This window comes from Haliotis cracherodii, unplaced genomic scaffold (assembly GCF_022045235.1).
Source record: "Haliotis cracherodii isolate W230 unplaced genomic scaffold, xgHalCrac1.p SCAF_27, whole genome shotgun sequence".
Lineage (NCBI taxonomy): Eukaryota > Metazoa > Mollusca > Gastropoda > Lepetellida > Haliotidae > Haliotis > Haliotis cracherodii.
This window is the reverse complement of record NW_027266283.1, coordinates 54,091-66,941: the sequence shown is the minus strand read 5'-3', so window position 1 is coordinate 66,941 and position 12,851 is coordinate 54,091. Positions and strand designations below refer to the sequence as shown.

The window sequence follows — 12,851 nt, the reverse complement described above, 5'->3', positions numbered from 1 at the left end:
CGCCCCCTCTCTAGACCCACTGTTCCTCTCTCTACACACACTGTTCCCCTCTTTAGACCCACTGTTCCCCTCTCTACACCTACTGTTCCCCTCTTTAGACCCACCGTTCCCCTCTTTACATCCACTGTCCCCCTCTTTACACCCACTGTTCCCCTCTTTAGACCCACTGTTCCCCTCTATATACCCACCGTTCCCCTCTTTAGACCCACTGTTCCCCTCTCTACAGACACTGTTCCCCTCTTTAGGCCTATTGTTCCGCTTTAGGTTCGCGGCCGCCCTTCTTTAACGCACAACGTTCCCCTCTTAAGGTTTACCATTCCCATTAAGGTACACCGTTCCCCTCTTTAAGTCAAAATGGGATCTTCGAGCAGCCTCGTCTTGTTAAAGTTAGCTCGTCAGTCCAAACATGTGTACATTGGTCACACACTGACTTAAGTGAACGTGTTGAACAGAGGTGTGGCATGTATGTGTGTGATACATTTAAATCTACCCCCACCTACAATTCCTCCCTTTCTTGGTTCGTGCGTTGATGAGATTAATCGAGGGAATCGTTTGTTGCTGTGGGTTTTTTTTACTCCGGCCATCACAAATATTCCAGCTGCATCACGGCAGCCTGTAACATGATGGAGTTTGGACTAGACAAGCCAGTGATGATATCATGAGCAGCATTCCAGTACCTACGTCACTGAGCCTGACCACCCGATCCGTAGGAGTCGCCTGTTTTGACGAGAAGTACTGACGACCCATTGTAAACCGGTCTTAGGGCAATGGTTCCTGGTAACTTATATCCTGGGACAATCGGCCCTTGTAGCTGATGTCCTGGGACAATGGTTCCTGGTAACTAATGTCCTGGGACAATGGGTCCTGGTAGCTGATGGTCCGGGACATTGGTTCCTGGTAACTAATGTCCTTGGACAATGGTTCCTGGTAACTAATATCCTGGGACAATGGGTCCTGGTAGCTGATGGCCCGGGACAATGGTTCCTGGCAACTAATATCCTGGGACAATGGGTCCTGGTAACTAATGTCCTTGGACAAAAGTTCCTTGTAACTTATGTCCCGGAACAATGGGTCCTGGTAACTAATGTCCTGGGACAATAGGCCCTGGTAAGTGGGTCTTTGTAAATAATGTCCTGGGACAATGGTTCCTTGTAAATAATGTCCTGGAACAATGGTACCTAGAAGCTAATGTCCCGCGACAGTAGGCACTGGTAACCTATTTCCTGGTTCCTAGATTGCATTAACCTACCCCAGACATTAAATGCTGGAATATTGCGACTACGACTATAATTCTTAGGCGAACACTGTGTCCACTGCAGGCATTTGAATTGATGCAAAACCCGATACTGACAGTGCCAGGCATCGGACCTTCATTTCGGAGGACCGACAATGTTTCCTGGTACCACATGTCCTTGGACAATGGTTCCTGGAAGCATATGTCCTGGAACAATGGGTCCTGGTTACTAATGTCCTGGTTCTAAAAGTCCTAAGACAGCGACCACTAGGTACAAATGCCCGGAACGACTTATACTAGGACATAAAGTCTGGCGGAATTTGCGTTGCTGTGGCATCCACGACACAGTGTGTGTACAGGGAGATAGTGTCGCGGTCTGTGATAGGTGTTAGAGTATATTGGTGCCATTGTTGGTTCGAGCAGCAATCTTTGCGCCCTTGTAGCCAACGGGCGAAAGCCCAAAATTGTGTTAAACCTGGACCATATTCGGTAAGAGATGCATGTGCTTATTGAAATCCTTCAAAAATCGGAACATGCAATGTTTTGGGCGAGATCAATTTTACTTGATACAAATGTATGTTTCAGGTAGTCCACCATTTGTTTTTATCCGTACCCAGGACCAGAGAATGTTTTGTCTTGTGTCGTCCTGTCGCATCCTATGATGAATCGACAGAAGCCCAATCAAATTTTAGTGGAGGTTCTTTGTTTCAAATTGTTTGAAGCCTTGACAACAAGTCAATGCGTTCCAGAAACTCGGGGCAACGACTGGTCGTTCTGTTCCGACTACAGCAAGGAATGTAATAAACTCTGCTTTGCCAACGAAACTGCTGTTTTCATGATCAGTTCTAATTTCCAGATCTTTTTGTTTCATTACCAGGCAGCATCTATTCAATGTCTTCTTTATTTCCAGTGAAGTTTTCTATCACAAGTGGGTTGCGAATGGTTAATAAGTGTCAGGTCGAGCACTTATTATAAAACTGAAATAACTTCAGTTAAGGGGAAGTGGCGTTAGTGTAGGCAGTGTACAACTCAGTGCCTTGAGGTAGGTGTCGGTGGTGTACAACACCATTGTCTTGAGGCAGCTGTAGGCGGCGTACAACTCCAGTGTCCTCAGGCACCTGAAGGTGGTAGACAACTCCAGTGCCTTCAGGCACATGTTGATGGTTACAATTCTAGTGTCTTCAGTTGTAGGCGGCGTACAACTCCAGTGTCTTCAGGCAGCTGTAGGTGGTGTACAACTTCAGTGTCTTCAGGCACCTGTAGGTTGTGTACAACTCCAGTGTCTTCAGGTCGCTGTAGGCGGTGTACAACTCCAGTGTCCTCAGGCACCTGAAGGTGGTGGACAACTCCAGTGTCTTCAGGCAGCTGTAGGCGGTGTACAACTCCAGTGTCTTCAGGCACCTGTAGGTGGTGTACAACTCCAGTGTTTTTTCAGGCAGCTGTAGGCGGCGTACAACCCTAGTGCCTTCAGGCACATGTAGATGGTTATAACTCCAGTGTCTTCAGACAGCTGTAGGCGGTGTCCAACTACAGTGTCCTCAGACAGCTGTAGGCGGTGTCCAACTACAGAGTCTTCAGGTCGCTGTAGGCTTTGTACAACTCCAGTGTCTTCAGACAGCTGTAGGCGCTGTCCAACTACAGTGTCTTCAGACAGCTGTAGGCGGTGTCCAACTACAGTGTCCTCAGACAGCTGTAGGCGGTGACCAACTACAGAGTCTTCAGGTCGCTGTAGGCTGTATACAACTCCAGTGTCTTCAGACAGCTGTAGGCGGTGTCCAACTACAGTGTCTTCAGACAGCTGTAGGCGGTGTCCAACTACAGTGTCTTCAGGAACCTGAAGGTGGTGGACAACTCCAGTGTCTTCAGGCACCTGTAGGCGGTGTACACCTCCAGTGTCTTCAGGCAGCTGTAGGCGGTGTACAACTCCAGTGTCTTCAGACAGCTGTAGGCGGTGTCCAACTCCAGTGTCTTCAGACAGCTGTAGGCGGTGTACAACTCCAGTGTCTTCAGGCAGCTGTAGGCGGCGTACAACTCCAGTGTCTTCAGGCAGCTGTAGGTTGTGTACAACTCCAGTGTCTTCAGGCACCTGTAGGCGGCGTACAACTCCAGTGTATTCAGGCAGCTGTAGGTGGTGTACAACTCCAGTGTTTTTTCAGGCAGCTGTAGGCGGCGTACAACCCTTTTGCTTTCAGGCACATGTAGATGGTTATAACTCCAGTGACTTCAGACAGCTGTAGGCGGTGTCCAACTACAGTGTCTTCAGGTCGCTGTAGGCGGCGTACAACTCCAGTGTCTTCAGTCATCTGTAGGTGGTGTACAACTCCAGTGTCTTCAGGCAGCTGTAGGCGGCGTACAACTCCAGTGGTGTACACATCTAGGCAGAGGGTGAAGGAGGCCATGGGATGATGATGGAAGTGGACAGTCTGGTCACCGCGGGGCTTGTCCAGTAATCCTGCCACTGTTTCACCGGACCAGCGTCAACATATATTTCCGTCTTTGTGTAAACTACAAGCCCCTAACAAAACACGCGTGGATTTAAACGGCCACTTTGAGACGCAATATGCGGCTTTCCTTCTTGAGAAGGTTTAATCCATATTTATTTTGTACGACCTCCGATGTCGGAAGTAATAGCACGTCCCGAGCGCGCCACGGCTATTGAACCATTCAAACCGACGAATCTACGCGCAGCGAGTTCCTATTAAACTGGATCTCAATTTTTAAGCATAAAAAAGAATTAAAAAAAAGAATAAGAAATTGATACCTTTGCAAGGTTCAATTAAATCTTGCCAGAGCCGATCGATCGGGAAAAGTACTTTGTTATTGTAGGGAAATAAACTGCTTAAGGCCGTAAAAAGGGCATTAATTTTATACAGTAGGTGTAATTGAACAAAATTATTTAGTGGTAAGAAAATTACGTCAAATGTCGTAGCCCAGAGACATACATGAATTAAAGATATGGCATCGTATATAAAATAGCAGGCATGTATCAGTACTGATGGGTATCTTCTGCGGCTTGACTGTCTTGTCCTGGGCTCACACACCGCCACACCACTCAATCAGCCCCTCCCTAATAGCATGCTGCGCCAACACAGGGCCCAGTTTGTTCGTGTGGCAGCTGTAGCCCCTGGCGAGATGCTGAGAAACAACTGTCAGGACGGGTCGGAAACTCCTGGAGTCACCGGCATAATGGTACAGAGAACGTGGAGTTGGTCAACTTTCAAACCAGTGTTGATGATATCCGAACCGTTAGTACCTATTTCGTAGGTTCCTGTGTCTTAGGTACCCGTGCTGTAGATACCTGTGTTGTAAGTATCTGTTGATAACAATCCTGAAGGTATCAGTATTATAGGTACCTGGGTTGTAGATACCTGTGTTGTTTGTAGGTACATTTGTTGTAGGTGCCTGTGTTGTAGATACCTGTGTTGTAGGTACTTCTGTTGTAGATACCTGTGTCGTACAGGACTGTTTTGTAGATACCTTTGTTGTAGGTACCTGTGTTGTAGACACCTGTGTTGTAGACACCTGTGTTGTAGGTACCTGTGTTGTAGACACCTGTGTTGTAGGTACCTGTGTTGTAGGTACCTTTGTTGTACGTACCTGTGTTGTAGGTACCTGTGTTGTAGGTACCTGTGTTGTAGGTACCTGTGTTGTAGGTACATGTGTTGTAGGTACATGTGTTGTAGACACCTGTGTTGTAGGTACCTGTGTTGTAGGTACCTGGGTTGTAGATACCTGTGTTGTAGGTACATGTGTTGTAGACACCTGTGTTGTAGGTACCTGTGTTGTAGGTACTTGTGTTGTAGATACCTGTGTTGTAGACACCTGTGTTGTAGACACCTGTGTTGTAGATACCTCTATTGTAGGTACCTGTGTTGTAGGTACTTGTGTTGTAGACACCTGTGTTGTAGACACCTGTGTTGTAGATACCTCTATTGTAGGTACCTGTGTTGTAGACACCTGTGTTGTAGATACCTGTGTTGTAGGTACCTGTGTTGTAGGTACCTGTGTTGTAGATACCTGTGTTGTAGGTACCTTTGTTGTAGGTACCCGTGTTATACGTACCTGTGTTGTAGATACCTGTGTTGTAGGTACCTGTGTTGTAGGTACCTTTGTTGTAGGTACCTGTGTTGTAGATACCTGTGTTGTAGGTACCTGTGTTGTAGACACCTGTGTTGTAGGTACCTGTGTTGTAGACACCTGTGTTGTAGATACCTGTGTTGTAGGTACCTGTGTTGTAGACACCTGTGTTGTAGGTACCTGTGTTGTAGACACCTGTGTTGTAGGTACCTGTGTTGTAGGTACTTCTGTTGTAGGTACCTGCGTTGTAGACACCTGTGTTGTAGATACCTGTGTTGTAGGTACCTGTGTTGTAGGTACCTGTGTTGTAGACACCTGTGTTGTAGGTACCTGTGTTGTAGACACCTGTGTTGTTGATACCTGTGTTGTAGGTACCTGTGTTGTAGGTACTTGTGTTGTAGATACCTGTGTTGTAGACACCTGTGTTGTAGACACCTGTGTTGTAGGTACCTGTGTTGTAGGTACCTGTGTTGTAGGTACCTGTGTTGTAGATACCTGTGTTGTAGGTACCTGTGTTGTAGACACCTGTGTTGTAGGTACCTGTGTTGTAGGTACCTGTGTTGTAGGTACTTGTGTTGTAGACACCTGTGTTGTAGGTACCTGTGTTGTAGACACCTGTGTTGTAGATACCTGTGTTGTAGGTACCTGTGTTGTAGACACCTGTGTTGTAGGTACCTGTGTTGTAGACACCTGTGTTGTAGGTACCTGTGTTGTAGGTACTTCTGTTGTAGGTACCTGCGTTGTAGGTACATGTGTTGTAGATACCTGTGTTGTAGGTACCTGTGTTGTAGGTACCTGTGTTGTAGACACCTGTGTTGTAGGTACCTGTGTTGTAGACACCTGTGTTGTTGATACCTGTGTTGTAGGTACCTGTGTTGTAGGTATTTGTGTTGTAGACACCTGTGTTGTAGACACCTGTGTTGTAGGTACCTGTGTTGTAGGTACCTGTGTTGTAGGTACCTGTGTTGTAGGTACCTGTCTTGTAGGTACCTGTGTTGTAGACACCTGTGTTGTAGGTACCTGTGTTGTTGATACCTGTGTTGTAGGTACCTGTGTTGTAGGTACCTGTGTTGTAGACACCTGTGTTGTAGGTACCTGTGTTGTAGGTACCTGTGTTGTAGGTACCTGTGTTGTAGGTACATTGTGTAGACACCTGTGTTGTAGACACCTGTGTTGTAGATACCTGTGTTGTAGATACCTGTGTTGTAGATACCTGTGTTGTAGGTACCTGTGTTGTAGGTACCTGTGTTGTAGGTACTTGTGTTGTAGACACCTGTGTTGTAGGTACATGTGTTGTAGGTACCTGTGTTGTAGGTACTTGTGTTGTAGACACCTGTGTTGTAGGTACCTGTGTTGTAGGTACCTGTGTTGTAGGTACCTGTGTTGTAGGTACTTGTGTTGTAGACACCTGTGTTGTAGACACCTGTGTTGTAGGTACCTGTGTTGTAGGTACCTGTGTTGTAGGTACCTGTGTTGTAGGTACCTGGGTTGTAGATACCTGTGTTGTAGGTACCTATGTTGTAGACACCTGTGTTGTAGGTACCTGTGTTGTAGGTACCTGTGTTGTAGGTACCTGTGTTGTAGGTACATTGTGTAGACACCTGTGTTGTAGACACCTGTGTTGTAGATACCTGTGTTGTAGATACCTGTGTTGTAGATACCTGTGTTGTAGGTACCTGTGTTGTAGGTACCTGTGTTGTAGGTACCTGTGTTGTAGGTACTTGTGTTGTAGACACCTGTGTTGTTGATACCTGTGTTGTAGGTACCTGTGTTGTAGGTACCTGTGTTGTAGGTACCTGTGTTGTAGGTACTTGTGTTGTAGACACCTGTGTTGTAGGTACCTGTGTTGTAGGTACCTGTGTTGTACGTACCTGTGTTGTAGGTACTTGTGTTGTAGACACCTGTGTTGTAGACACCTGTGTTGTAGGTACCTGTGTTGTAGGTACCTGTGTTGTAGGTACCTGTGTTGTAGGTACCTGGGTTGTAGATACCTGTGTTGTAGGTACCTGTGTTGTAGACACCTGTGTTGTAGGTACCTGTGTTGTAGGTACCTGTGTTGTAGGTACCTGTGTTGTAGGTACATTGTGTAGACACCTGTGTTGTAGACACCTGTGTTGTAGATACCTGTGTTGTAGATACCTGTGTTGTAGATACCTGTGTTGTAGGTACCTGTGTTGTAGGTACCTGTGTTGTAGGTACTTGTGTTGTAGACACCTGTGTTGTAGGTACCTGTGTTGTAGGTACCTGTGTTGTAGGTACCTGTGTTGTAGGTACCTGTGTTGTAGGTATCTGTGTTATAGATACCTGTGTTGTAGGTATCTGTCTTGAAGTGTATATACCCCAAACCCATCTAGATGATGGCATCTTTCAGCATCGGGTTATTTTTTAGCAGAGATACCCATCTTGTAGCAAAAGATGTCCTAGTCTAGAATTGTTGACCCTCTCCTAACGCTTGCTTCAGGCCACGTTTACAAACAAATCAACCAGGTCGTTCGTTATTTGGGCACATCCATGATATCCCAGCCGTTGTGACCAGTCGATACACATTCATTTCATATCCAACAATGGGTTGATAACGCACAAATGTGTTGAAGGAGAGAGCAGAGTCTCTTGTTATTACGAAGGACGACAGTCATCCTAACAATGGGTTGATAACGCACAAATGTGTTGAAGGAGAGAGCAGAGTCTCTTGTTATTACGAAGGACGACAGTCATCCTTAACAGTATATTAAGTATAATGATGGCCATGCTTATAGGCTGCATTTGAACCAAGTACACAACTAGGCAGCATATGTTTTCAGGCTTTAAAGTAACTAGGTATTCTCTGTTGAAGAAAGTTGACAAAATTATCTACCGCTATGCCATCAAGTATCTCCAGCTGTGAAAGGGCGAACTCCAACAGTCAAACATGCAGACATGGTGACAACTTTAGGGGATAATGCTCGTTCCTTAGACTAACATCTAGTCTCTGAAATGAACATATCGCACAGAAAAAACAGTTGTTCAGTTATCTTAATAAAAATATAATAAAAAGGGAGCCCAGTGATTCTCTTCATTTTCAGATACTGCGGTAATCTAGACTTGCCAAACATTATAGACTTGCATGGGCTGTATTTGATAGATATTTGTATCACGGCCTGTAAGACAGACTACTCCTTCCTTTGTCACGTCTAAGAAGTGGACAGTGGAGTGCAAGAGGGGATGACGGATCTTAAAGAGGATCCAAGATCAGGAAGACGTTCTACTGCCACCACTAAGGAACAAGCAAATACAATACATGATATGATTGTTATATACGACTCATCACATGTCCTATAGCCAATACGCTAAGCATACCCAACTAATGAACAACTAAAGCAGTGTAAAGGCACCGTTACCAGACTCCGGTCCACCAGTCCAGACCAGTTATGGCTAGCTGCTTCTGTATGTGGTGTTAAAAGTCATTTGTCCTCAAGCAAAGGCTACCTCTGGCTATGGTAAGGTACTGAAGATCATGGATGTCTTTGATGTTCAGGGCCCACTTGCACAAAGCGATCTTAGCGCTAAGATGATCGTAACTCCCATACTTTAACATAGGCTTACTATAGTCTTAGCGCTAAGATCGCTTTGTGCAAGTGGGCCCAGGTCAGGACACTTAATTTTTAGTAAGCCAAATGGTTGGAACATAACTTGGATCCAGAACCTTCCTATCTGGTAAAGCAGCCAATACTCTCTCGATCGTTTTGTTGATGAACAGCTATGAACAACTAAAGCAGTGTAAAGGCACCGCTAGCTGACTCCCGTTGGAAGACAGGTACTCACGCCATAACAGGCTCTGATATACAACAAAATATATAAATAAAAGAATGTATAATGTAATTACATATTCGCTCTTCTCGATGCAGACAGAATAACGTGCAATGTTTCTTCCAGGCTTCACCAGGGTATTCTAATAATAACAGTACGTGATTAAATACAATACAACCTAGTAATATATGAAATTGATTTACATTTTCCTGTTACAAGCAAACTATCTCGGTAGAAGTAAACATTGTTTATCTATTGTGCATTTTGATTTCATGTTGACTTATAACCATTTGCAATTTGTGTTGTTACTTGGAAAATATGGAAACTGAAATAAATTTTAAAAGCAGAGGCACTTTGAAAATTAAAGTTACGATATTAACATATCAACCAAAAGGCCGAATCTACGCATGACACGTGACATTCAAATCAAAGGAAAACAGCTGAACGTGACATATCTCCAACTGGCGATATCCCGGAATAATACTTGCCATCCTTCTCTCAACAAATTGACAAATGGTTGTTTAAAGCATCTGACCAGTATTAAAACAACACCTATCAGACTACACAGTTTCAGATTTCTTTTTCTGTACAGTTGTATCCGATTCCTGCTAGACTTTTATATGAACTGAAATCTTCACAAAAGTGAATTAGTGAGCTGGGTTTAACGCCGCTTTTAACAGTATTACAGTTATATCGCGGCGTGTCAGCATAATGTGGGAGGAAAGCCCGAAGTGATGCAGGTCTCAGACGTTTACCACTTCGGTGAAACCCACGAGCACGGGTATGGTGCTGACAAACCTAGAAACATAATCGGGGCGAACCGTGATTCGAACCCACAATCATAGGTTTCTGGCGTGCCCAAGGGACGCAACTCGATTTGGGGTTGGGGGTGGGCACGGGTGGCCCAGTCGTCTAAGGCGCCGCGATTCGCTGTGCAGAGTTGCGTCCCTTGGGCATGCCAGAAACCTATGATTGTGTGTTCGGACCCCGGTTCGCCCCGATTATGTTTCTAGGTTTGTCAGCACCATACCCGTGCTCGTGGGTTTCACCGAAGTTGTAAACGTCTAAGACCTGCATCACTTCCGGCTTTCCTCCCACATTAAGCTGACACGCCGTGAGGTATCTGGAATACTGTTAAAAGCGGCGTTAAATCCAACTCACTCACTCACTGAAGAGCATGGATATCTTTGATGCACAGGTCAGGACACTTAATTTCTAGTACCTTCCTTTCTGGTAAGGCAGCCATCCAGGGGCACTTGGGGCTGATGGATATGCCATAGGGATAAATATTGATCATATCATCCTTTCGCTTGAAATTCAGTTTTTGATATTACCTACATCATGCTTAAAGAATAAACCAGTGATGGTCACAAACCACATGAATTAATACCAGAGAGTGTGAAGTCTATAGAATCTGTGTACCAGTTAAGTCTATATCATCAGTAGATATATATTTAAACCTTTAATGAGATTATTCGGAAGTATTCGTCCCCTGGAGTCAATGCTGTTAACACGCATCTATACAGTTAAGAGTCAGAATGAAACAAAAGTATCTCATTCCAATGTACACTGAAAAATCAACTCATACAAAAAAAACTTTTCCCTTTTAGCCTCAGTGATGATTGACTGTAGTGGAGGCCCTCAGTTTTTGGGTATAGTTTTCAGGATCTGAATACAGTATTGAGGCATATTGATTTCATAATTATAACTTTGTAATAATAATTGCATGTTAGCTGTCTGATGTGCTTGCTGCTGCTTCCATACTATTAGGCACATTCTAGACACAACTGTTGATTTTAATTATTTCCTTTTTTTTCATATTTTATTTCTCTAATTTGGGTGTAGTTACTCTGTGGGTTGTCAATCTCTTCCACTTCTTGACTGCAGCCTAGTGGTTTTCTGTATCTTCACAGCATCCTCCTTGGCGACACACGGCGACTCCAGCAGGGTAGTCTCAGACTCATTAGTGGCATGGCTGTTAGGATTGCCCCCAGTCTTGACACTGTTGAAGGAAGGTCTGGGAACAAAACCATGACGTGCCCACAGCACCAACTCTGGCCAACTGCCAGACAGTTCATACTCACTGGCTTACGATGAAGAATAACCTGCACACTTATATTATTATAGATAGTGAGTGATTGAATGAGTATGGTTTTACGCCACTTTTAGCAATATTCCAGCAATATCACGTCGGGGACACCAGAAATGGGCTTCATACATTGTACTCATGTCGGGAATCGAACCCGGGTCTTCGGCGTGACGAGCTAACGCTTTAACCACTAAGCTACCCGACCGCCCTATTATAGATAGATTTTGAGATACATTCGCACACGAATATCGTGTAGGGATTCATGTGTCTGACGTAAACGATAGCACCAAGCGACAGCTGTCATCACAGGAAGCTGAAGATTGGTATGAATAATTTCCACCTTTAATGAATTAAGATGAACATTTTTACGAATGGATACAGTTTGCCTATTAAGGTTTTAATGGTAAACTCAAAAAGCAAACTTCGCCGTCGTGTGGGCCTTGCCTGCTGTCTGAACTGGTTGACCTTGGACAGAGAGTGAAACTTGCAGGAATATTCTTTGCTGTGTATGCACTCCTGATGTGTATAATGACTCTGGATTTATATGGATTTATTACAACTTACAATGACCGATAATATTTAACATACGACGTTGCGTTCATGTAAATATGATCACTTGCACGCACATTCATCTGAGATGGTCAACGTGACCTGTCAAAGTGAAGCGACCGTCAAATTGGTAGAAAAGAATGAGAAACTTACTCTACAAGCTGGATATGAAACCCAGCTCTGGTATCGGAGTCATTTGAGAAGTTCCATCACTCCTGAAATTAAGTTGAACAAAGTTCTCCACTCATGAAAATATGATGTGTGGTACTCGAGTCAAAGTCGCTTCCGAGAATTTTTGTTTTGGCGCAATGCTTAAAAGCCTCGTTTTGGATTACTTAATAACTTTTCATTTCACTGTCAAGGGACAAAAGATTTGGAACGCCCTCCGTATTCACCAGATTTTCAACATCCTCCGTATTCACCAGATTTTCAACATCCTCCGTATTCACCAGATTTTCAACATCCTCCGTATTCACCAGACTTTCAGCATCCTCCGTATTCACCAGATTTTCAGCATCCTTCGTATTCATCAGATTTGAAACATCCCCCGTATTCACTAGATTTTCAACATCCTCCGTATTCACCAGATTTTCAACATCCTCCGTATTCACCAGACTTTCAGCATCCTCCGTATTCACCAGATTTTCAGCATCCTTCGTATTCATCAGATTTGAAACATCCCCCGTATTCACTAGATTTTCAACATCCTCCGTATTCACCAGATTTTCAACATCCTCCGTATTCACCAGATTTTCAACATCCTTCGTATTCACCAGATTTTCAACATCCTCCGTATTCACCAGATTTTCAACATCCTCCGTATTCACTAGATTTTCAACATCCTCCGTATTCACCAGATTTTCAACATCCTCCGTATTCACCATGTCTGGCGACCCGTGAAGATCCGGGGAAGAATACGCCTTCAGCAAGCCATGCTGGTCGTAAAAGGCGGGTGATCAGGCTCGCTGACTTGGTTGATGCATGTCATCGTATCCCAATTGCGTGGATCGATGCTCATGATATTAATCACTTGATTGTCTGGTCCAGACCTGATTAATTACAGACCGCCGCCATATACCTAGAATATTGCTGAGTGCGGCGTTAAACAAGAAACAA

The 12,851-nt window shown here is 44.5% G+C and overlaps 2 protein-coding genes across 2 annotated transcripts; both read right to left on the bottom strand.

The window, feature by feature from the left end:
• Positions 1-759: 759 nt before the first annotated feature.
• On the bottom strand, positions 760-2,390 carry LOC139473110 (variable charge X-linked protein 3B-like). Its single transcript, XM_071255632.1, has 3 exons — positions 2,271-2,390; positions 1,352-1,441; positions 760-1,104 (listed from the first exon to the last, which is right to left on the bottom strand). Exons 1-3 carry the CDS (start codon positions 2,388-2,390, stop codon positions 760-762), a joined length of 555 nt encoding a protein of 184 aa, XP_071111733.1.
• A 25-nt stretch (positions 2,391-2,415) lies between these two features.
• Positions 2,416-12,619, bottom strand: LOC139473109 (uncharacterized PPE family protein PPE21-like). The gene is made up of 8 exons (XM_071255629.1): positions 12,091-12,619; positions 6,750-6,884; positions 5,987-6,376; positions 5,492-5,731; positions 4,603-5,356; positions 4,284-4,403; positions 3,054-3,356; positions 2,416-2,635 (listed from the first exon to the last, which is right to left on the bottom strand). The coding sequence occupies exons 1-8, from the start codon at positions 12,617-12,619 to the stop codon at positions 2,416-2,418; spliced, it is 2,691 nt and encodes an 896-aa protein (XP_071111730.1).
• Positions 12,620-12,851: the final 232 nt, after the last annotated feature.

Excerpts from the sequence above, each read along its gene's own strand:
- LOC139473109 (XM_071255629.1), bottom strand. The coding sequence starts at position 12,619 with ATGGTGAATACGGAGGATGTTGAAAATCTGGTGAATACGGAGGATGTT. Across the intron at positions 5,357-5,491 it reads CACAGGTGTCTACAACACAG|GTACCTACAACAAAGGTACC; the intron begins GTACCTACAACA and ends TCTACAACACAG. Across the intron at positions 4,404-4,602 it reads TGTACCTACAAACAACACAG|GAGTTTCCGACCCGTCCTGA; the intron begins GTATCTACAACC and ends CGGTGACTCCAG.
- LOC139473110 (XM_071255632.1), bottom strand. The coding sequence starts at position 2,390 with ATGTGCCTGAAGGCACTGGAGTTGTCTACCACCTTCAGGTGCCTGAGG. Across the intron at positions 1,442-2,270 it reads CCACCGACACCTACCTCAAG|GACATATGCTTCCAGGAACC; the intron begins GCACTGAGTTGT and ends CCATTGTTCCAG. Across the intron at positions 1,105-1,351 it reads AAGGTCCGATGCCTGGCACT|GGCCTATTGTCCCAGGACAT; the intron begins GTCAGTATCGGG and ends CCCACTTACCAG.